Raw genomic sequence first — 23842 nt, forward strand, 5'->3', positions numbered from 1 at the left:
GACTATAGACTAGACTATAGACTAGACTATAGACTAGACTATAGACTAGACTATAGACTAGACTATAGACTAGACTATAGACTAGACTATAGACTAGACTATAGACTAGACTATAGACTAGACTATAGACTAGACTATAGACTAGACTATAGACTAGACTATAGACTAGACTATAGACTAGACTATAGACTAGACTATAGACTAGACTATAGACTAGACTATAGACTAGACTATAGACTAGACTATAGACTAGACTATAGACTAGACTATAGACTAGACTATAGACTAGACTATAGACTAGACTATAGACTAGACTATAGACTAGACTATAGACTAGACTATAGACTAGACTATAGACTAGACTATAGACTAGACTATAGACTAGACTATAGACTAGACTATAGACTAGACTATAGACTAGACTATAGACTAGACTATAGACTAGACTATAGACTAGACTATAGACTAGACTATAGACTAGACTATAGACTAGACTATAGACTAGACTATAGACTAGACTATAGACTAGACTATAGACTAGACTATAGACTAGACTATAGACTAGACTATAGACTAGACTATAGACTAGACTATAGACTAGACTATAGACTAGACTATAGACTAGACTATAGACTAGACTATAGACTAGACTATAGACTAGACTATAGACTAGACTATAGACTAGACTATAGACTAGACTATAGACTAGACTATAGACTAGACTATAGACTAGACTATAGACTAGACTATAGACTAGACTATAGACTAGACTATAGACTAGACTATAGACTAGACTATAGACTAGACTATAGACTAGACTATAGACTAGACTATAGACTAGACTATAGACTAGACTATAGACTAGACTATAGACTAGACTATAGACTAGACTATAGACTAGACTATAGACTAGACTATAGACTAGACTATAGACTAGACTATAGACTAGACTATAGACTAGACTATAGACTAGACTATAGACTAGACTATAGACTAGACTATAGACTAGACTATAGACTAGACTATAGACTAGACTATAGACTAGACTATAGACTAGACTATAGACTAGACTATAGACTAGACTATAGACTAGACTATAGACTAGACTATAGACTAGACTATAGACTAGACTATAGACTAGACTATAGACTAGACTATAGACTAGACTATAGACTAGACTATAGACTAGACTATAGACTAGACTATAGACTAGACTATAGACTAGACTATAGACTAGACTATAGACTAGACTATAGACTAGACTATAGACTAGACTATAGACTAGACTGTAGACTAGACTATAGACTAGACTATAGACTAGACTATAGACTAGAATATAGACTAGACTATAGACTAGACTATAGACTAGACTATAGACTAGACTATAGACTAGACTATAGACTAGACTATAGACTAGACTATAGACTAGACTATAGACTAGACTATAGACTAGACTATAGACTAGACTATAGACTAGACTATAGACTAGACTATAGACTAGACTATAGACTAGACTATAGACTAGACTATAGACTAGACTATAGACTAGACTATAGACTAGACTATAGACTAGACTATAGACTAGACTATAGACTAGACTATAGACTAGACTATAGACTAGACTATAGACTAGACTATAGACTAGACTATAGACTAGACTATAGACTAGACTATAGACTAGACTATAGACTAGACTATAGACTAGACTATAGACTAGACTATAGACTAGACTATAGACTAGACTATAGACTAGACTATAGACTAGACTATAGACTAGACTATAGACTAGACTATAGACTAGACTATAGACTAGACTATAGACTAGACTATAGACTAGACTATAGACTAGACTATAGACTAGACTATAGACTAGACTATAGACTAGACTATAGACTAGACTATAGACTAGACTATAGGCTAGACTATAGGCTAGACTATAGACTAGACTATACACTAGACTATAGACTAGACTATAGACTAGACTATAGACTATAGACTAGACTATAGACTAGACTATAGACTAGACTATAGACTAGACTATAGACTAGACTATAGACTAGAATATGACCCTTCCCAATAAGGTGTATTGTAAACGTAAAATTAAGTATAATACAAGTTCATAATTTAAGTTAAACCTGCCAATAACAGTTTTAATAATAAATTGGTCTTTTAAGTAACTCTTTCCTCATAAATTTGGACATGAGTAAATAACGTTCCTAATGAACATTGTAAAACTGTTTGTAAAACTGTTTCAGCTTTTAGTTGTAATTAAACCGTTCGTGTAAATGGCAGTATGTTAATTGAAAATTAATAAAAAATTTAAGTTTAAAACTTTTAAAAGTTTAATGTATTTGCTCAAAGGCAACGACCAATTAAATATTGTCCTTAAATGTACCAACACGCGTCGGATACATATTCGTATGTATGTTCCAAATATGCTTTAAAGTTTAAAGTGATTTTTTGTTTTCATTAATTGTTCATACATTCCTTTTGCCTTGTTATGCTAAAGTTAAAAGTAAAAATATTTTTTAAAAAGAAATTTAAAGATTTATTTCTTTCTGTTATGTAATCCAATATGTGGTATTTTTTTTTAATTGTTTTAACATTGAAAAAAGAGTGTCATGTTGTCGAAATTGATTTGTATCGCTTATTCATCATAAAGAATTATTTTCAGAATAATTTTTTAAACTAGTCTTGCATTAAATATTTATATATGTATACATATATCTTTCTATCTGTCCAAACGTCATTTTTTAGCCTTTAATTAAACGAAAGCAGACAAGACATGAAAAACCATTCACTTTATCAAACATTGTAGTCATAATAATTTGTCAGACATACCATCAAATCAAAGTAATGTACTTATATTTTCAAATATTTATAATAAATTATACTAAGTAGCAGCGAAAATACACTTGAAAATAATCTAGTATGAATTGAACTTTTCTATTCTAGTGTTCAAGTAAGAAGTATAAATATTTAATAGTTTACAAAAATTTGTGTATTAATACTAATTAAAATAAATTATAAAAAAGATTTAATAAATTACAATTAAAAAACAAAAAGTACAAAAATATTAATATGTTAAAACAAACGATCTAAAACATTTGTTTCAAACTTAATTGTAACCATAATTTGAATTTTCTGAAAACCATACAAAATTTCAAATGAAAACATTAATGACGAAACTTTTGGCCACAAAAGACATTTATAAACCAGACATAGCAAATCCCTAACGGCTAAACCGAGAATCATGAAATTTTAATAGTAGCTGTGCTTTTGGTTTTATTGATCCACTAAAGAGGGATTTTTGGAAATTGGTACATTTGGGGAAAAAACAGGAATGCGAACAAAACTTTAGATGTACCTGTATCTACTATTAAATTGAACAGATGGGTGACTGGTACTTGTTGTAATGTAGTACTTTAAAGGTGTAAAATTGAGTAACAATGGTGATATTGATTAAAATAAAGAAAACCAATTTTTAGAAAACCTTAGCTTGCTGAGGGGTATCTATTATAGAGGCTGAAATCAGTTATAGATCAATAGTCATTAAATTCGGAATGACTGTACTAGTACTAGTAATTTCCTGAATCCTCATCAAATTTTTCTTTAGAGTTCCCTATATAAGGAAACAGTCAATTATTGACCTATCAAGTAATAAGTCAGTAATTAGCGTTATAGTCTTTTTTAGAGGGGGGAACTTATGTGGGAGGTAGCGTCATTTATGATCCAATCCTCAATAAAATTGGTGGAGAGGTTTTGGCTTCTAAGAAACTCGAATTTTTAGACCATTGTTTTAAATTAATTTTCTGAAGGAGACCTTATATGTGGGGTAGGATCAATATAGACCGATCCTCAAAAAAATTTATTGAATATTTTTAACTCATATGAAACTTATTTATGTCGAATTTTAAAGCTGTTTTTTGGAGGTTCACTTGTATGGGGCTATCTGAAAACATGAACACATTTTCAATACCAAACAAACCTTAGCAATGGTGAATTTCAACTGTCTAGCTCCTTCCTTGTGGTCCTTATCGTGATTTCAACAGACGGACAGACGGATAAAATGAAGAATAAATATATCTTGATCTTCTTTTTACGGTGGGTATAAACAGGGAAATTTTTGACACTTCATCTTTAAAATGAACATGATAAAATTTAACATGACTAAATAAAAATATTTTGAGTACTTTTGTTTCATTAAATGGTACTTTTTGTATATTCTATAAAACATTATTGAAAAAACTCTGAATAAAATTTTTAAGAGAGTACTTTGCTACTGTAGTACTTAACTATAAATGTAATAAAAAAATTTTGTATTTAGTTTTATTGGTTAGCGAAGCAACCAGGGTACACTAGTGAAGTTATAAAGTTAAAGTTAGGATGTAGTGTCATTTCAAATTCAAAGACAAACATCAGCGCAAACATATATCTTCCCCACTATAGGTAAAGGGTGTAATAAATGTAACACAAATTATGTACTTTTAAAACAAAATAGAAACAACTTCCGCTTAGTTTTTCCCTCTGTTTGCTCAATATCCAAAGAGTTAAGTCTTAAGGATTTATCTACTAGATGTATTTATAAATACATATGTATGTATGTAATCTTTTGTTTTCACAATAGACCTAATGTTAAAAGATTTCCGTATCCCTGATAGAATCTTATTTTACGAAGAAAACGTACACTGAAAATAAGAAAAAAATTGCTGAGAACTTTTAAATAATTTATCTGATTCTAAAAGCTTTGTTGTGAGTTTTTAGAATAGAAAATCGTTTAAAAGAATATATTTTCTTTTTATTGGAAAAATATTTTTAACAATTTTCGGTTTAAAATAACACAAACTTTTCTTTGTGTGTATCCCCAGTGTAAAAAAAAAAACATTAAAACTCAAAAAGTACAACAAGAGAAAAAAAGGAACAACTTAAATCCTGTTTGTATCCATGACACAATTTGTTTTTATAATATTTGCCATCCCCCGTTTAAAAGGCAAATAAAGGTCATTAGAGTATTACAATAAGCTCGGTTCACTTTTTTTATCCTCTTTTTGTATATATGTATAATTTTATATATATGTATGAATTAAATCGATCTGATTTCTCGTTTTAAATTTTCTTTAAATATTTTGTATTTTGATTGATAATTTAACAGTATGTATTTGATGTGATGATTTAACATTAACCAACAACCGAGTTGCATATAAATTTTAAAATTTTATAAAATCTGTAATAAATTAACTTTTACTTAGACGTTCGCGATGTCATCGAATCGAATGAAGGATGTTTGTTACACACAAAAACATCGGTTTAAATTGCGTTATTGAAATTGAAAGAAATGATGCGAACATTATTGTATTTATGATACAACTTTCTTTATTTTTTAGACTGTCTGCTGCTTATTTATCATTTTTTTTAAATACGAACATTTTAACGGAGACTGATAAAAATGTAAACTACGTATAAACGATAACGTTAATCTTTAGTATTTTGCATATTGAAGGTCGCTTAAATATGGTAAAATGTGAAAATATATTTCAACATTTTTAAAATATTAAATTTTGTATTGTGTCTGCATAAATGTTTAATTTTACTGTAAAGTGTTTTCTTTACAAGCCCATATCATTTTACCACCAATGAAATGGACTTTTATAAATCTGTACTCAATCTTACAAAAAAAAATAATAATAATAATAATAATAATAATAATAATAATAATAATAATATGCAAATATTTACTTGACGTGTACTTGTCTGTACCAACATTTAATAAATGTTACATTTAGACGAATATATAATTGTGGAAGAGGAGATTATACATAATATTCTGTTCAAACTTTAAACTCTACTAAAATTGTTTACAATTGTACTAAAGTAAAATTTACATGTGTTAACCTTGAGTTTATGTCATGTATTTTGCCTTTTCAATACCTAAACTTCTACAATTTAAACGAAAGAAAATATAATAAATGTATAGAGGTCAAAGGTTAAACTTTATTTAAATTTCTTTGCATCTAAAACATTCATAATTATGAAATTCGTTTTAGAATCTCTAGCACACAGATGTTGTTATATTTTTATATCCTTAACCTTAATGAAAATATGTAATAAATATGAATATGTATATGTTTGTCATTCCGTTTGTAATTTCTATAATATAATATCCCAAGTCCTTATAGAAAGCGGAGTCGATTTATCTTCAATTTATCTGCTCCAAGTCCATCTGACCGTCTGTATGTTGAAATATGTTCTATTAGACATTTTCCTTTTGAAAGCATTAGTTTGTTTATTGCCAAATTTTCTTTTTTATATTATGAATATAATAAATTAGCAAAATCGGCACAAGAAATCGTTCTTAACCGTAACATATTTTTATAGTGTTGTAGGGTATAAATCTGTTTTTATAAAAGCAATTATGAAAAAAAAAAACTTTTATAAATGATCTGATAACGTTGAAGTTTTTGTTATATGTGAAAAAGGTTTAATAAAATTGTAAAGTAAAATGCATGCTTCAATTAATCTAAACTTAATCATTCGAAATTAATTTGGTTTTATGGAAATAATTTAATTCATCCTTAAATAATTAAGCCTAGAGAAATTTGTAAAAAAAAAAATCCAAACTAAAATATACTTATTGCAATTTTTGTTGAAAATAATTTTTTTTTTATTAAAAATACATAAATATGGTTATGAATATTATTATAATAAAGACTTATTTTTTAAGGCCATGAACCTCAAGGTCATTTATTTCCATGTATCTTTTCGTTTTTTCACCTGCAGTAATTTAATTTCATTATGTTTCTCATTTCTATTGAAAGCAATGCTCGGGGGTGCAGTATTCTTGGGACTTTTTTTAATTTATGTAGTATAGAATTTAAAACGCGAAAAAATTTCATTTTAGTTTTCACTTTGATTAAGCTGTTTTTTATGCTAAAAGTAAAATTATACAACATTTTTCTTTTGTTTTTATTCTAAATACATATAAAACTACAATGAAAAACGAAACCTTAAGTGATCCGCTGCAAAATTTATTCATGAACATCATGAACACGAAAAAACGTATTGCAGACTAAACTATAGTCTAGTCTATAGTCTAGTCTATAGTCTAGTCTATAGTCTAGTCTATAGTCTAGTCTATAGTCTAGTCTATAGTCTAGTCTATAGTCTAGTCTATAGTCTAGTCTATAGTCTAGTCTATAGTCTAGTCTATAGTCTAGTCTATAGTCTAGTCTATAGTCTAGTCTATAGTCTAGTCTATAGTCTAGTCTATAGTCTAGTCTATAGTCTAGTTTATAGTCTAGTCTATAGTCTAGTCTATAGAATAGTCTATTCTATAGTCTTGTCTACAGTTTAGTCTGCAATTGTACTCCAACACACATTCGTTGTCCTCAGTGGTCAGTGCACCCAATTGCAATCATGCGATGATAAACCGTTATAAGGAAAATTTATTTTTTAGAATGTTTTTTTTTACATTTATTATTTATGTTTTTCTCACAGTGCACGTACACTCGTTGAGAGCTTTAAAATTAATGTTTCTTTTAAAGCAAAGTAAAAATTTTATTGTTGGCAGTAACCTGACAGTAGTAGATCTGTTTTCTTTTAATGAAATCATTTGTATCAGGTCTATTTTAGGAATTTTTTTTAAACATTAAGCAAATAAGAAAAGTTTTGTCATTATTTTGTGCACGTTCGTTTTGTTTTTACTTTTGTGGACGAAAAAGTTCTATAATAAATGATAAAAAAACGTCCATAATTTTAATAGTCAATTTTGCATAATTTGAAAATTTATCAACAAAAAAGAAAAAATAATAATAAATAAAGGACTAAACTTTTATTTTGTTTTGTTTATTTGCATTTTATGTACGACATAAAATTTAAAAAAATTATCACCAAAAGTGGTCAAAATTGAAGTTGATTTGGAAACATCAGAATCCATAAAGTAGTATTTTAGCAGTGTTTGTACCGAATCTTTTAAACCCTTCACAAAAGTTTGTTTTCAATTAGAGCTTTTGTATGGCAACACTGCCACAATACTGCAATGTCCTGCAACGCAAAGCGTTAAAGTCTTTATATAATTCAATTGCAAACTTTTTAATACTACTTTTCAAATTCACTGTCTAATATACCTCTATTAATGTATTTTTGCCTAATCGGCATGAGCCCGTGGTAATGTTTTTAAAATGGCGAAAGTTTCTATTAAATATTTTTGAAAAATTATTTCAAATATTTTCTTATTGTTAGTCAATTGAGTTTATTACTTCATAAAAGGCACAACTAAATATTTAAAAATTCTTAATAACATTTTTTAAATACTATTTCCAATTTGAACTTAATTAATAATGAAAAGATTATATGATACAGATAATGTTGTTAATAAAGAAAAAAGTTTAGTATTAAATAAATAATTTTGTTTAAAAACTTAAAAAAAAATTTATTTAATTTTGTTGTCATGGAACAATTTGTGTGTTTATAACAAAGCATTCTTGGAATAAAATTATTCAAAATTTAATAAGTAATGAAATTAAACAATAAAAATAAGAAATAAGTAAATAAATTAACAAAAAAATAAATAATAGTACATACTAATGTAATACACGATCACAAAATATACTTTTTGATTAATTTTTGGTTGAGAGCAAAATATAATTAAAATTAGTTTGAAATGCACTAAAAAATTTGTTCTTTTTTCCTAAGTAATGGGATTAACTTGTTAAAATCTGTGTCTAATTTTTTGAGTGTAATAAATTTATTTATCTTTTTATGTGGAAGTCTCTACTAATATACATATGCAGTCATGGGTAAAACTTCAGTTCAAAGTTTGACTTCGACAAATTTTACTTACTATTACATGAGACTTAAATAAAATACTTCAATTTCTCAATACCTCAATTTCTGCACAGACAGAATTTTTATTGCTTCACATCCTAGTATAAATATAATAATGAATGGCACATTACTGTTATACAAATATATTTGTGAAAGTTTGTGGTTTAGTTACAGTCAAGTCTTACAATTATAATAATGATGATATCGTTGTTTTTATTCCAAAATCTTTAAAACTTTACGAAACATATTTTGTTTCTTTTTTTTTTGTTTTTAGGCAAAAGTTAATTTTTGTAATTATAACATCTTTTTGTTGTGTTTTCACTTAACATTTGACTAACACATACTTTTTACTGTAGGTCCCTGTTTTTACACATTTAAATTAGGTACTATGTTAGTGTATGAAAGGAAGAGTGAGAGTTAAAAGGAGGAAAGGGAAAGATTTACTATTTTTAGTCACGCATTAATAACGTTAAATAAATCTCTGTTTACAAGCTATAACCGCATAAGTTCTTTTAAATAAGAATTGACTTAGGCAGTTCTGCCACAGGCATTTACATTTTATTACTTTAAAAGTAAATTTACAATTATTTTAAATTTTAATTGCAGGATTTCTTATTACTATTGCCATAACATTATGATATGATGATTATATTGAAGCAATAATAATTTTGCTTAAACTGTAATTGTACGGTTTTTCATTAACCAAATAAAATTACTTGTAATTCTATCTGTCTATCTATCTATCTATCTATCTATCTATCTATCTATCTATCTATCTATCTATCTATCTATCTATCTATCTATCTATCTATCTATCTATCTATCTATCTATCTATCTATCTATCTATCTATCTATCTATCTATCTATCTATCTATCTATCTATCTATCTATCTATCTATCTATCTATCTATCTATCTATCTATCTATCTAACTTACACTTTAATTGTTGAGTTAGGCTTTCATTACTTATTGCCACAGAAATGTATGAATGTGGAAGAGTATTTTATTATTTATGTTTAAGAAACCTTTAAAGGTTTCCTTTTCCTATTAACATTTCTCTAGCGTATAAAATTATTTATGTTTAAATAGATGTGTTGGATAATTTTTACGTTGGTTTGTGGGTATGACTTTTAATATAACAATTTTAGTCTATTTTATACATTTAATTTTATTATGTACGTTAGTAAGCTGTAAGTACTTTTGTACATTTCATAGGGATTTCTTTTTATATTTTGAGGACAAAACAAAAAGAAACAAATATTTTTATGTTTATTCGTTATTATTATTATTGTTGTTGCCCAATCATTGCTTTTTGGATTTTTATTATAATTTTGACTTTTATTCCTTTGAATTTGTTGTTTTGTTCATTCGTCTATAAAAAAACTTGGATTGTTAAATTATTTATTGTTGAAAGCCTAATAAGTACCTAATATATAATATTGTATGATTGTGCTACGAGTCGTGTGCTTTAAATCAACAAAATCTAATCTTAGAGAAAACAAAAAACAATTTAATTTGATTTTTTTACAGACTGTTATTGTCATTATTGTCCAACTTCAATTTAACTGCAAATGTTGGATTTAACAAACATAAAATGAGATATTTAATTTTAATGATTTAAAAAAATTTCAATAAAAATAGAAGAAATTCAGCCATAAAGTGGGTCTTATTCAACAGATAAATGTAAATAAGATGTTGTGTTTTATTGACCCCTCAAATCTGTATTTAAAATTATGACTTCTGTTTTTTGTTTTTTTTTTTGTGACTTTTTAATATTTATTTTGCGCTTTTTATTTATAACTTACCGGAAAATGTTGTTGAAACGAAATACTTGAGCAAAATATATATACATATATTTGGTGCTGTTTTACATAATTTTTAATAGTCATGTTTATCTAATATGGAATTTTTTCAAAGAAAAATAGGATTTTTAAGGAAATTATTTAATTGTTTTGTTGTATACAATAACAATTATTTACAAAGAAATTTAATTTTTCATTTTAGTATGTATTTCCATAACAAAAATTAGCATTGTTCATTACCAATCCTATCTTTATTTATCTCATATTATTTAAAATTCCTGTAGCACGAGTTTTTTTTTTAACTCTAAAGATACATAACAGATTTTAAATATCCCAACATAATGGTATATCAAAATAAATAACCAAATTCACCTTAATTCAAAGAAATCTATAGTACTACAGGTGGTATGAGTAACAATATACAATTCATTGTTATTCATACGTTACGTTGTACAAAAAAGAAAATATAATGAGGTGTACTTATTATTAACAATTTCATATTTATTTTTTACATACATATTTCTATGTTATGTAACACATTTGTTTTATTTATTTTTAATTCAAACACATAAATATTTAAAATCCTTAAGTAAATAAAATAAAAATCTTTTAGTCTACTTTTGTTTGTTATAGCGAAAAAAGCCAAAAAGTTGGCCAGTTAAATTAATCTCTTAAAGATATTTCATTTTTATTACATATTAATAAATTTGTAAAAATATCTCGGGGGAAAATCTTTTTGCAATTGTCTGCACGTGCCGTCACAGTAATGACAATGTCTGTTGATATGTACAGCACTTGTTTTTACTTTGATTAAAACATGAAAATGAAGCCTGCAATGTTTAACACATGTTAGTTAATGAAAAAAACTTAAAAAGTATATTTTATAAAAAAATTACAATCATCTAAATGACGTTTCTGTTAGTTGGCACTTATACAACTAAAATGAAGTTAACATTTTTCTTAATACTTAATTGAACATTGTTAAAATAAATCTATGTGCAGAATACATACGTATGTATATAAATATAATTTGTTGTATTATAAGTTTTATGTTAATAAAAACATATTATGTCTGGTGTATTCAACTTCACAAACCTGCTTATAGAAATTTATTTAATGTTTTATTTGCTTCTTTCATATGTATATATTTCATGTGTTATAAATAAAAAAAATATTTTGTTTTATCAACGGCTGGCAATCTTTGACACATTGATTTTGTAAAATATGTAATTTAAATATTAGTTCACATGCTGCGAAAATATTTGTACCCCTTTATTATTCTGCAATGTGTTCATGACCTTTTAATGCATAAAATCTACAAGAAAAGGCACCATAAATAAAAATTTAAATTGCCAAAGAATAAAATAACCTAAATAAACATATTAATACATACTATAATAAATCGCTACAAGCAATATAAATAAATATTTTTCTTAAAAATAAACAAAAAGTTTTTTTTTCGAATCTAATATAAATAAGTTTTAATACAAAGATAAAGAAGAAAATAAATCCTTTAAGATTTCAATTCGTACCACACTTGAATACTATTAAACATTAGGACACATACATGTGTTTCAGTTAATTGGTAAAATCTATTTACTTATATCTTATTTTGTATTTCCAAAGTTCATTGTTTCATCTTTTCGGCTCAAGTGGCTTTTCTTCATTATAAAAGTTAATTCTGTTAAAAGAATAAATAAAAAAGGACTAAAAATGTCAATTTGCATTAATAAGTGTGTTAAAAATCTTTAATGTTTTTATTAAGTTTTTTTCTTTGTCAAGAGTACATTGAAATTGAATTTAATTTAAAAAATTTAAGTTCATTGTCACGCTTGTTTATGATTTCTTTTTTCAATTTAATTTAAATATATCTATTTAAACAGTTTAGAATTGGTATGAAAATTAATGTTTATAAGTTTAAGATAAAATTCTTGAATATTAAATGGTGTTTATGCAAGTCTTTTGTTTGATGAAAATTTGTAGCACTAAGATATCAAAAATGAAATCTATAATTTAATATTATTTAATCCACGACATTTATACGGTGAAAAAGCCAGTATAGGTGCTGCGGTTAATACATTTTTAGATTGTAGTAACCAAACATGTTTATTTGCACCAAAATGTCCCGAGAAACCAAAATGACCCGAGAAACCAAAAATTACCAAAATGTCCAAATTTGACCCCCTCTAAGTCCGATAGTTCTTGACCGATAAAAAAATTTGTGTCTAACCTACTATCCAATAGTACTAGCATTTATGCAAATTTAATCAAAATCGATTTTTTTTTTAATTTGGGTCACTTGACAAAAGTAACCCATATCGTTATATGAAATCCAAAAAGCCCTAAGTTACATTGAAGAAATTTTTCACGACAAGCAAAAAACCTTCTAAAATTATAAATAAACCAAAAATGTTTTGTAAATTCTCAATTTGCAAGTACAACTTTGACATCAATGTGAACATTTAAGTAATAAAATGGTGGAATAGCAGAGGGGTGGTGCGTGATGACGTGATTTACTAAAATTACAGTTCAAAAATATTCTTTAATGTTTAAAAGTTTGCTATTAAAATAAACCTATTATTTTAACAAGCTTATCAAAACTTTTGAGATATTATCTTTGCCTAAAACTCCCTAAATGCGTATAACATATTTTTTAATAATAATCATAAACAAAATTTTGAAATTCTTTAAAAAAAATCCTATATATTATATAAATTTAATTTTAACTAATTATAAATAATTTGACTTTGAATTAGAAACAATTATTGAAATTAAATCCATTTTAATAACACTGATTGGCGTATTTATTAATAAATTAATATTTATGTTAAACAAATATGACATAGTACATATCTATTTAAATATAAATAATGAGTACCTTATACGCTTTAATATAATAATAATATATGTATTTATTTAACCCTTGAAGGGACTTTAAACGATTATCTCTCCATTTGTTTCAGGGCTTATATTTATTCCTAAAGGCAACATGATTCTTATTTGAAATGTGCCCACTTGTAAACATATTTCTATATTTGCCAACCCGATATGGGTTAAACAGCATACATGTCAAAATCAATTATTTACATAAATTACACGCATTATTATTGTAATTTAATCATCACTTTATTTTAAATTCCCTTGAGAAGATTATGAACGGATTAAAAAACAAACTTGATAAATTTCAAATTCCTATTAACTTATCTATTGACGATGATTTATTTTAAATTTTCGAAAAAGTATAGTAAACAAAATTATTATGAAATTAGCGGCAGGCACGTTTGACATGGTAATTTAATTTCGCCATAAAAGTAAAGTGTATTTACTCCCTTTAATTTAAGAGAACAGCAACCATAAATTATGTTGTTGTAACTACGTTTTATTTGTGCTTTTAAATCAAAATGTTTAATTTCACTTTATGTATCCTGTCGTAGCAGCAAAGCAGTAGGCGTTTCCGGGTATAAAGAGTGAACAAAAAAAAAAAAAAGATATAAATGTCAAAACTGTACATTTTATCTTTACTTCTAAAATTTATTGTTTATTATTCTTTGTTTCAATAAATTTATAAATTTATTTGTGTTTAAACATCATTAAGCACATTAAATTTACATTTAAATATTAATATTAAAAAAAATATTTTTTTCCTTTTCTTAAATACACTCAGAAATTTTTTGAAGAATTTTCGAATACTTTCAATTGTAATTTTTATAATTAGTTTTTCTTTTGTTTCAATTGAAAATATATAAAACTTTTCTTGACCATCATAATATTTTAAGTGTATAAAAGTTACCTTCATATTTCATTTGTTATTTTATTGTTGTCATAATTTGTTTAAATTTAACCCTTTTTTTCGTGCCTTTTTTGGTATTATTCTTAACTTCTTAATCTGCCTTTGTAAAGTAAAAATTAATTTGTACAAATTTTTTTATTCGGTAATAAATGATTGCCAATCTTAAAGTCATTTTTATGTGGAAATAAAAAGAGAATTAAGTGGAGTATTTCATTTCACGCGTTTTACGCTTTTCAAACTTTTCGCGCTTACACAACACGCGTCATTTTGATATCATTTTTAACACTATTACTGTTAGAAAAAAATAAAATTTAAAATTTGAAATATTTTTCCTTTATTGTTGCTGAAATTTATTTCCTATTAGTATATTCCTATTATTTTATTCTACACGAAACAAAATACAACCCTGATCAGCTGCAGATCGGTCAAAAGTTGAAAGTTGCTCAACTTTTCGCAGCAGACGCGTTACAAACTACAGTGTGTAACTTGTTAAATGAAAATACACTATTTCAACTTTTGACGCGTCAAAACTGTAGTCCAGACTATTGACTATTCTGTAGTACACATTATAGACTATTTTATATCCAGACTACTGATTACTCTATAGTTGATACTAATGACTTCTCCATACTATGGACTATTCTTTAGTCCACACTATAGACTAATCTATAGGACTATTGATTACTTTATAGTTGATACTATTGACTACTATCTAATTCTATAGTATAGACTATTCTGTAGTGCAGACTATTCTATAGTCTGGACTGGATTGATTACTTCATAGTTTATTTTATCCTTTTATATGCGATTAGGTTGAATAGGTCTTATGTATCTATTTGTCTTAAATTTATCTGTTCCGAAAATGTAAATCCTTGTTTTTGACCTATATTCTTGGTTTAATGGATTCCGATATTTGGCGACATGTACTTAAGAGAGCTATACTGCTATTAGTTATCTTTATCACTTTGCTTTTCAATGAAATCATGAAAATTTCATATACAAATTTTAAAACATGTCTTAAAATATGAAATACCTCCAAAGAATACATCAGCTTTCGTTTTCGCTTTTCTTTTCCCTAAAGAGTTTGAGATGGTTTTTATTCAATATAATTAAATTTTATTTAGCATTACAGAATGTTAAATGAAAGTGGGTGAAAAAAATAAACTTTGGATTAAAAATTAAGGGATGTGTTTATGTTTAACAGCAACAAAGTAAAAGAAAAAAATTTAATATTAAGTAAAACAAAACCTGTTTTTTTCACACATTTTCTCTAATTAATACAACAAATAAAACAGTTGCTCTGTTTGCCTCTTAAAAAAAATATATATATTTTTTAATAATCGCACATTTTCTTTTTCCTTTTTTTGTTTGTGGCGGAATGTTGTTTCATCCGTTTGCTTTTGATACGCAAAGTTTGAAATCTTGTTCGGAAAGGATGTTAGGACACTTTCTTGTTTTCTGTTTCTTGTTTATCTCTAGGCTTTAAACAAAATGAAATATTTTCATAATTTAATTCTGTTTGTTGTTTCCATTTTGTAGGCAATCTATCAAAAGCAGTTTTCGTGACAAGGATAAACCTTCGCGTTTCAAAGACCTGCAGACAACACGTTTTCAAGTTGAACCACAAAATGAAGAAGACTCTGATGACTCCAACGAAGATCGTGAACTGTTGGAGAATGAATATGATACGAAATATGGTAAAAGTTTTCGGTGAGTTTGTGTTCAATTAAAAACAGAAAAGTGTGTAGTTTCTTCAATTAATTTATGTTAATTTTCTTGTTATTTCAGACATTTTACCAGAGAAGCTTTACCACGTTTGGATAATTATCGTAATATAATGTCTATACAAGCTGCCTACCGTCCCACTTTGGATGAACTTCATAATGCCACTTTAACTGGAAAGGTAAGAGAAAATACAATTTAAAGTCAACGAATTACACAGTGTTACAGAAAAACATGTTATCAACTGCGGTTTGTAGATCTACTTGATTAGTTCACCCTACCATATTTAGGGCTTTTGAGCCCTAATTATAAAAATCATCAAGACTTTGTGTTATATAAGTCTAAATTAAATATTTTATTCTTAAATATAATCACAATTTTAACATTCACACTTGTGTAGGGTTTGTATGGTCGGCCATGAACTACTCCACATTCTTACTTGTTTTGAACTTTAATTAAAAATAATTTTTTGAGTAAACCTCCCGATTTTCAAATTGTAAAGTTCTAAATATGGTCTTGTAAACTACTTCGCTAAACCTACAAACTGCACTAGGTCACGTAGAAAATATATTCACTTTTTGTAATTTTGTTACACCGTGTTACTATAAATTAAAAACTATAAATTGAACGTTGAACTTGTGATTTTAAAGCGATATTTATTAATATTTAATTCATTTACTTATACTAACGAGGATGGTGTAATAAGTTTAGTTGATTTTTGTTTAAAGAAGATGCTAAAATATTACTCAGTTTAAATATTATATTTGAAATGTATCTACAATCAAATTCTAAACTCTATTTTTTAACGATTTTCAAGACTTTAAATTACTCTATTTTTAAAAAAATGTGCAAACAAATTTTTACTAATTTTCAAATCACAATCGTTACTTGTGATATTAATTTTCTTAATGGTTGTATCATGTTTAAGTTTTTGTCCTATTGTCAATGTATCTGTCTATCTGTCTGCCCCTTAATAAATTTTCATTTAGCCACAAATGATGTTTGGCTCATTAGTTCATGACCTGGCCCCACAGTCGATAATAATAAAAAAGAAACACTCGACGTTTAAATGCTGCTGTTTTAATGATTAAATGATTAAAAGTGGTTGTTGGCCTGTAAAAAAAAGTACGCTCAAAAGAAAAAAAGACAAATATTAATCAATTAATTAATAGTCTTAATTTGTAAACTCTTCACTTGTGGTCTGGTTGATCATAAAACTAATTGAACTCAACAGCAACAACAGTTATGAAAAAAATTACAAAAAATGTATGTCATCGTGGATAATTACTCAAACTAGGTACAATTTCGATCAATAAATAACAATAATAAAATTCTAGAAATAAATTTGTGACTTTAAAAAAATGGGTTTGCATTTAATAAAACACAATTTATTTTCCTTTGTTCAGCTTTTTTTCTGTAATATTTTTATTATTTTGGTATAAAAAAGGACACAGTTTTAAGGTCATTCGTTTAAGTAAAAAATTACAAAATTCCGGGGACAAATGTGACAGATTGCAAAGATTGCTAAATGGCAACATTTGCAAGCTGACAACCTTTAAACTCATGGCAAAAGACATCAACTTAATTAGACAATATTTGTTGACATTTGACTTGAAAAATTTCGTTTGTGTGTTTTTTTCATGTTGTTTTCTTGGAAGGAATTTTATTTCCCTTTTTAAAATGTAATCCAACCACAAGGTCACTTTTGGTAATAAATAAAAATTTTATTATTACAATTTTGTGCTTCTAAAAGTAATTTTCATTAATTAATCAAATTTTGCTATTAAAACAAATGATTTTGTTGAATAAAAATAAATAGATATCATAATAAGGGCCTATTTCTCTAAATGCGAACGAACAAGTAATTTCTAGTTTTATATTGAAAACAATGAAAAATTGTTAGTTATTGTTTTTAATATAAAATGAAAAAGAAATGTTCGTTCGCATTTACAGGAACAGACAGTAAGTTTTAAATTTAGAAAAAAAAAAACATAATATTTGTTTTAATAATAACATAAGAAGTTCAAAAAATTTAAATTCTGTTCTCTTGTAACGGCTGTTATTACTAAGAAATTTGTTAATTTTACTCAGCATTTTTAACCCAATATTTCGTCACCTTTAATGCAAAAAGGACTAATAGCCAAAAAAGTTAAAGTTGACTTTTTGATTGAAAATGATGATGTGGATATCAAACTCCGATTTTATTGACATGAAATTCAAAATTAAATTAAAAATGTTTATTGATGTTGGAATATAAATCTTGTAAAAAATATCGTTTTTATAGCAATAATAGTTTTAAGTTCATTTAGTTTTTTGTCTCTCCTGTAAAATATTTAAAAGTGATGTTACGGCCTTTTGTATTTTAGATTTAGTAATCATTTTAATGTGAATACAACTACATAATTTTATGAAATAAATTATAATTATATTCATTATCTGTTTCAATGTTAAAATTATTTTTTATAGAATTTCCAATCATTACTTTTATGTAATGAAAATGATAAGTAATTTTACTTTACCACAGGTTTATTAAACAATTTTTCATACACAATTTGTTATTTGCGTCCGGGTAAACCCCGTAATAAAAAAACAAGTCGAAATTTTCAAGATAATTCAATTATATTTGGTAGGACGAACCCTATTGATTTAGGATCAAATCGATCTAATATTTACCAATACAACCGTAGCCTCCTTCCGAATTTTGCACTGATCGGGTATTGTTCAACCTAAGCCTTCTTACAAAGTTTATTTTACCTATTTCAGAAAATTAGTTTTTCATTAATCAATTGCTTAAATATGTATATCGGTGGCAATGTACAATTCTAAATCACATTTTCAAAAGGTACTAATAACTACTTACTCCAAAAGTTCATTGTAATTAAAAACAATTTGATTTATTTAATACTTTTCTGATTTATAACAGATTGTTCGTGATAAAAGGACGCAGTTAGACCCTTAAAATTTAAAATCTTAAAAATTAATATTTTCCAATTCTTGAAGAATTAAAAAACACTTATAAAACAGTTTATTGAAATACCCTATACAAGCTTGAATTTCAACATAAATAAATAAAATTAAAAACATTCACATACATACATACATATAACATTTTACAATTGATTGACTTAATTGAATGAACACAGTTTATTCGCCCGAAGAGTGCAGCGTCAATTAAATTTATTACAATAAGAATAGATTTTTTATTACATTTCAATTTGTTTACATATATGGTTTACGTTTTTATTTTTATTTCATAATTAAATACAATACTTTATCTATATATAAAAATGAATGTGTGTTTGTATGTTTGTTTGTTTGGACTTTATAGCCTGCTAAACGGCTGGAGCGATTTTCCTAAAATGTCTACAGCGTCTTCCTGTATGTCTGGAAGAAACTATAGGCTACCTGTTGTAATGCCGCGCCAAATTACAAAGTTAGTCTTAAAGGTTGCATATCTCAGAAACTTCAACAGCTAGAGCCCTAAATTTTTTTACGAACTACTTTGACATATATAAGAATATTTGTGGACAAAATGGGAGGAATAGCTATAGTGGGCGTAGCACCTTACATATTAAGAAAATATTAAATCACTATACATATCTGAGAGTCCTCAAAATTTTGACATTCATGTAAAGAAAAATGGGCGGACTTTCAATGGGGAAATTGTCATCTACCATATGAATTAAATACAGAATTTCGTATATCTAGGAAACTATTAGATTATTCACATTTTTCACATTATATGAATATATGTAAAATCTATTATAGTTAGAATTTTCAAAAATGTTAAGTAGGTTTTTTATTTATATTGCTATTAGAGTAGCAAAGCACACTGGGTACATCTAGTTAAAATGTAAATTGAATAGTACTTTAAATTAAAAAAGTATGTATACATATGTACGTATTATATATAAAATGTAAAAAATAACACAATTTTTAATGACTACCACATTGAACTATATGTAGAGCTGGCAAAAAAATAAAAACGAGAAAATCTTTGCATATGAAATTTCATTTTCAGCCAAACTGTGTGGTGGAACAACACTTAAAATGAAAGCTCTTTTATGTACATATACTTTTTTTCGTTGCTCAGGTATTATAGTTTTTTTGACTTGGGAAACTATTCTTAAAATTTAACCGAAATAGGTTTTGGATGAAATAATGAATAATGTATAAGGAATGTAACATAATAGTTGCTTTTTATTTCTTTCGAAAATTTTTAAATAGTTTTTCTGAAAATTAAATTAAATTTTTCCACTAAAGTTGGTTGTACCAGTGATTTATGGAATATGTGAACCCCGCAACTGTATCGAAAATCTTAATTTCAAAATATCGTTAATAACATAAATATAAAAAAAATATATAAAGATCTACTATAAAGTTTGACAGAAAATAGATTTTCCTCTAAAAAAATTTTCATGTTTCCAGTTTTTTGCGACACAGTATGTTATTAGATTTTTTTATATGTACATATGTACTAACACATGTATTTATGTATTCACAAAATATTACTGACTAGATATACTCAGATGATTTGCTAACCTAAAAGCATTATTGATAAAAAGCCATGAACGAAATTTTGTATTGACTTCATATATTCACAATAATTTCTCAGATATATGAATTTTTTTCTACTTTATTCATAAGTGGCTTCAGAAACCCCCCATAATAAAAGTCTGCCCTTTATTCTAAAAAATGTTTACATGTTTCCCAGGCAAACGAATTTTTGTATTAAATTCATTTACGATGTTTCATTGCCCTCATTGGTAGAGCTCCCATTTATTATCAATTTTTGTTAATATTTACATATATGTTATACTTCTTCGAGCAAAATTTTAAGATTACTGCTGTAACAGTTTCTAAGATAAACTAATTTTTATATATAATTTATATGGGAAGTGCCACGCCCCTTGCTGTTATTCCGCCTTCCAGACATAGAGGAATACACTTCAAGAAATTTTTTCATCCGTTTAGTATTCTATAAACTTCAAATATACAAACATACAAACACACATTAATTTTTATTAATAGATTTTTTTTTAAATTGCAGAATATAATTATTATTTGGTTATTAACATTTTAGCTAAAACAAAATTAAATGTCGAAAATATACAAAATAGAATTGAGCTGCACTTTCTTATACCTACCATTAAATAATATGAGAGATATATTACCTATTCAAAATGCGATAAGGACGGAAGGAGATAGAGATCTGCACCTTTGCACAAGTATTCTCCTGTTCATACAAGTAGCCCTCGGAATACAGCTCAACAAGATAAGGTTCAGAAAATAATTAGCCTAACTGTACTAGTATAGAGACAAAATTCTCAAAAAAAAAAATGGCTAAGATCCGGTCTATGAAAAAAATAATGTTTATGCGAAAAAGAATTTTACTTACAAATTTTATATATATTGTCAAGAAAAAATACATTTAAAAAAAATATTCACTTTTTCATAAATGACTAAATTTGCAACCGACTTTGGTGTTTTTAATATTTTTGAGAGATCCGCAAGTAATTTGCATTTGTATAAAATTTATTGAAATAAAATGAAGTGGTTTACTAACATTTTCGTCCCGATATGGAGTCATGGAATCCCCCATATGTATATGTGTTTATAAGTAAATCTTGTATATGTGCAGATTGCGTATTTCAAAATGTGGTTACGTACGTATGTACATTAGACTGTTTCACCAAAATTAGTGCTTTTCAGAAATGATAACTTGTTATGTCATCTGTACCGTTTACCAAAAAAGGTAGACGATTATAAGTAAAATATTATTTTCCAAATGTTTTGGTAATCCTAATAAAAATTTACCATTTGATTAGGACAACAAAAATATTATTTTGCTTTTCATACAGAGTGAGTTAGTCTCATTTTATGAGTATACATGTAAATATAAATGTGATGTTGTGTACTTGTCACAACTATTCGGATTATTTGGACATTTGTAAATAAAACCTGTGGTGAGAAGGTAAAAGTACTTAAGTTGTTTTCTTTTTCTTTTCTGGAGAACGTTTTAAAATTTTAAAATCCAACATAAAAATGTTCTGATCCAATATAAATGAAAAACAAGTAAGAAATTATAGTCGGGCGAGGCCGACCATATAATACCCTACACCTTTGACAAAAATATAATGAGATTTAGTTGCCATAATAAAGCATTTAAGTTGTATTGTGCCTTGCCTTAGATATACATACTTAAGCCGTTTATTGTTGAATAAAATTGTGGACATTTAAGTGAAATTTTGATGGGGGCTTTTCATAGGGGCTAGGGTCATATAAGAACCTATTATTATGGAATTCGTGGGGGTCATCAAATCTTGTATACAACTTGGTTATTGCAGCTTTTTGTCGTGATATGAGTATATTAAACATAATTATGAACTTAAAAGCCCTATTCGGCGGGTTCAGTTGTATGGGGGCTAGGTGAAATAATGGACCGATGGTAACCATTTTCAATAAGCTTCGTCTACGGTACCATAAAAGATCATGTGCCAAATTTCATTGAATTATCTCCAAAATTGCGACCTGTAGTTTGATTAAAAGGATTACAAGCCCTATTGGGGGGTTCAGTTGTATGGGGGCTAGGTGAAATAATGGACCGATCTTAACCACTTTCAATAGGCTTTGTCCCTGGGACAATATAAGATAATGTACCAAATTTCATTGAATTATCTTCAAAATTGCGACCTGTAGTTTGATTACAAGGTTTACATGGACGGACGGACAGACGGACAGACGGACGGACAGACGGACGGACATAGCTAAATCAACTCAGAAAATGATTCTGAGCCGATTGGTATACTTTAAGGTGGGCATAGGACCAATATTATTGTGCGTTACAAACATCAGCACAAACCCAATATACCCTCTCCACTAAAGTGGTGTAGGGTATAATTACCATAATATAATATTTTAAAAACGCGAAAACAGGTTTTAACATATCTTGAGATATGTACCTTTTTCATTTTAGCCACAGGAAAGTTTTTAATGTTATCAAAAAGAACCTAGAAAATAATTTGATTTATAAAAATTTACCCTTTTATCACATGATTATAGCAATTGTAAATTGAATTTCAAAACAAAAAAACGTAACTTAAGCGAAATGAAATAATAATACAAATAAAAATAACACCAACGACATCAAGTGAAATCATTTGAGTTGAATTTTTAATATTACTTTAACAACATTTCTACGTTATTTTCCTTTTTCAAAAGTTTTTTGATTAAAATGAAAACAATAACAAGGTTTTCATTGTGTTTCCGTTCATAATCGTCGTTTCTTTTTCATAAACATTTTTCAATTTTTCTTATGACAAATAATCATAAATATTTGTCTTATGAAACATTTATTTTTACAGAATACAAGTACCAGATGCTCGGTTTATTGCTCTCACTTTAGATTATATATTGTTATAGGTTTAAATCCTGTGCGTTTCCGTTTTGTTCGGTTGTGGTTGCATGGGCTTGTTTGGCATGATTTTTGTATAATTTGAAAATGTTTATAAAAGGTGTGATTTTATATTTACATATACATACTTACATATATTTGCAGGGATACGTGAGTGAGTATCTGCGGTTTACATTTATTTTTGTACACAGTATGTTTGTTTGTAATGTTAGAGTATTTGTGTTTCAATTGAAAATTGTTAAACTTTTTTAAAACCTTCTGTTATAACATCCTACTGAGTGTAGGATATC

The 23842-nt window shown here is 26.9% G+C and overlaps 1 protein-coding gene across 8 annotated transcripts in view; it reads left to right on the plus strand.

The window, feature by feature from the left end:
• LOC111677703 (bumetanide-sensitive sodium-(potassium)-chloride cotransporter) overlaps positions 1 to 23842 on the plus strand; it is an 87422-nt gene that overhangs the window by 44967 nt on the left and 18613 nt on the right. For all 8 annotated transcript variants that reach the window (XM_023438886.2, XM_046952793.1, XM_046952798.1 and 5 more), the window contains 2 exons: positions 15956 to 16126; positions 16205 to 16319. In XM_023438886.2, coding sequence (XP_023294654.2) covers positions 15956 to 16126; positions 16205 to 16319 — 286 coding nt within the window. The remainder of the gene's footprint in view (positions 1 to 15955; positions 16127 to 16204; positions 16320 to 23842) is intronic.

Source organism: Lucilia cuprina, chromosome 5, assembly GCF_022045245.1.
Source record: "Lucilia cuprina isolate Lc7/37 chromosome 5, ASM2204524v1, whole genome shotgun sequence".
NCBI classification, from domain to species: domain Eukaryota; kingdom Metazoa; phylum Arthropoda; class Insecta; order Diptera; family Calliphoridae; genus Lucilia; species Lucilia cuprina.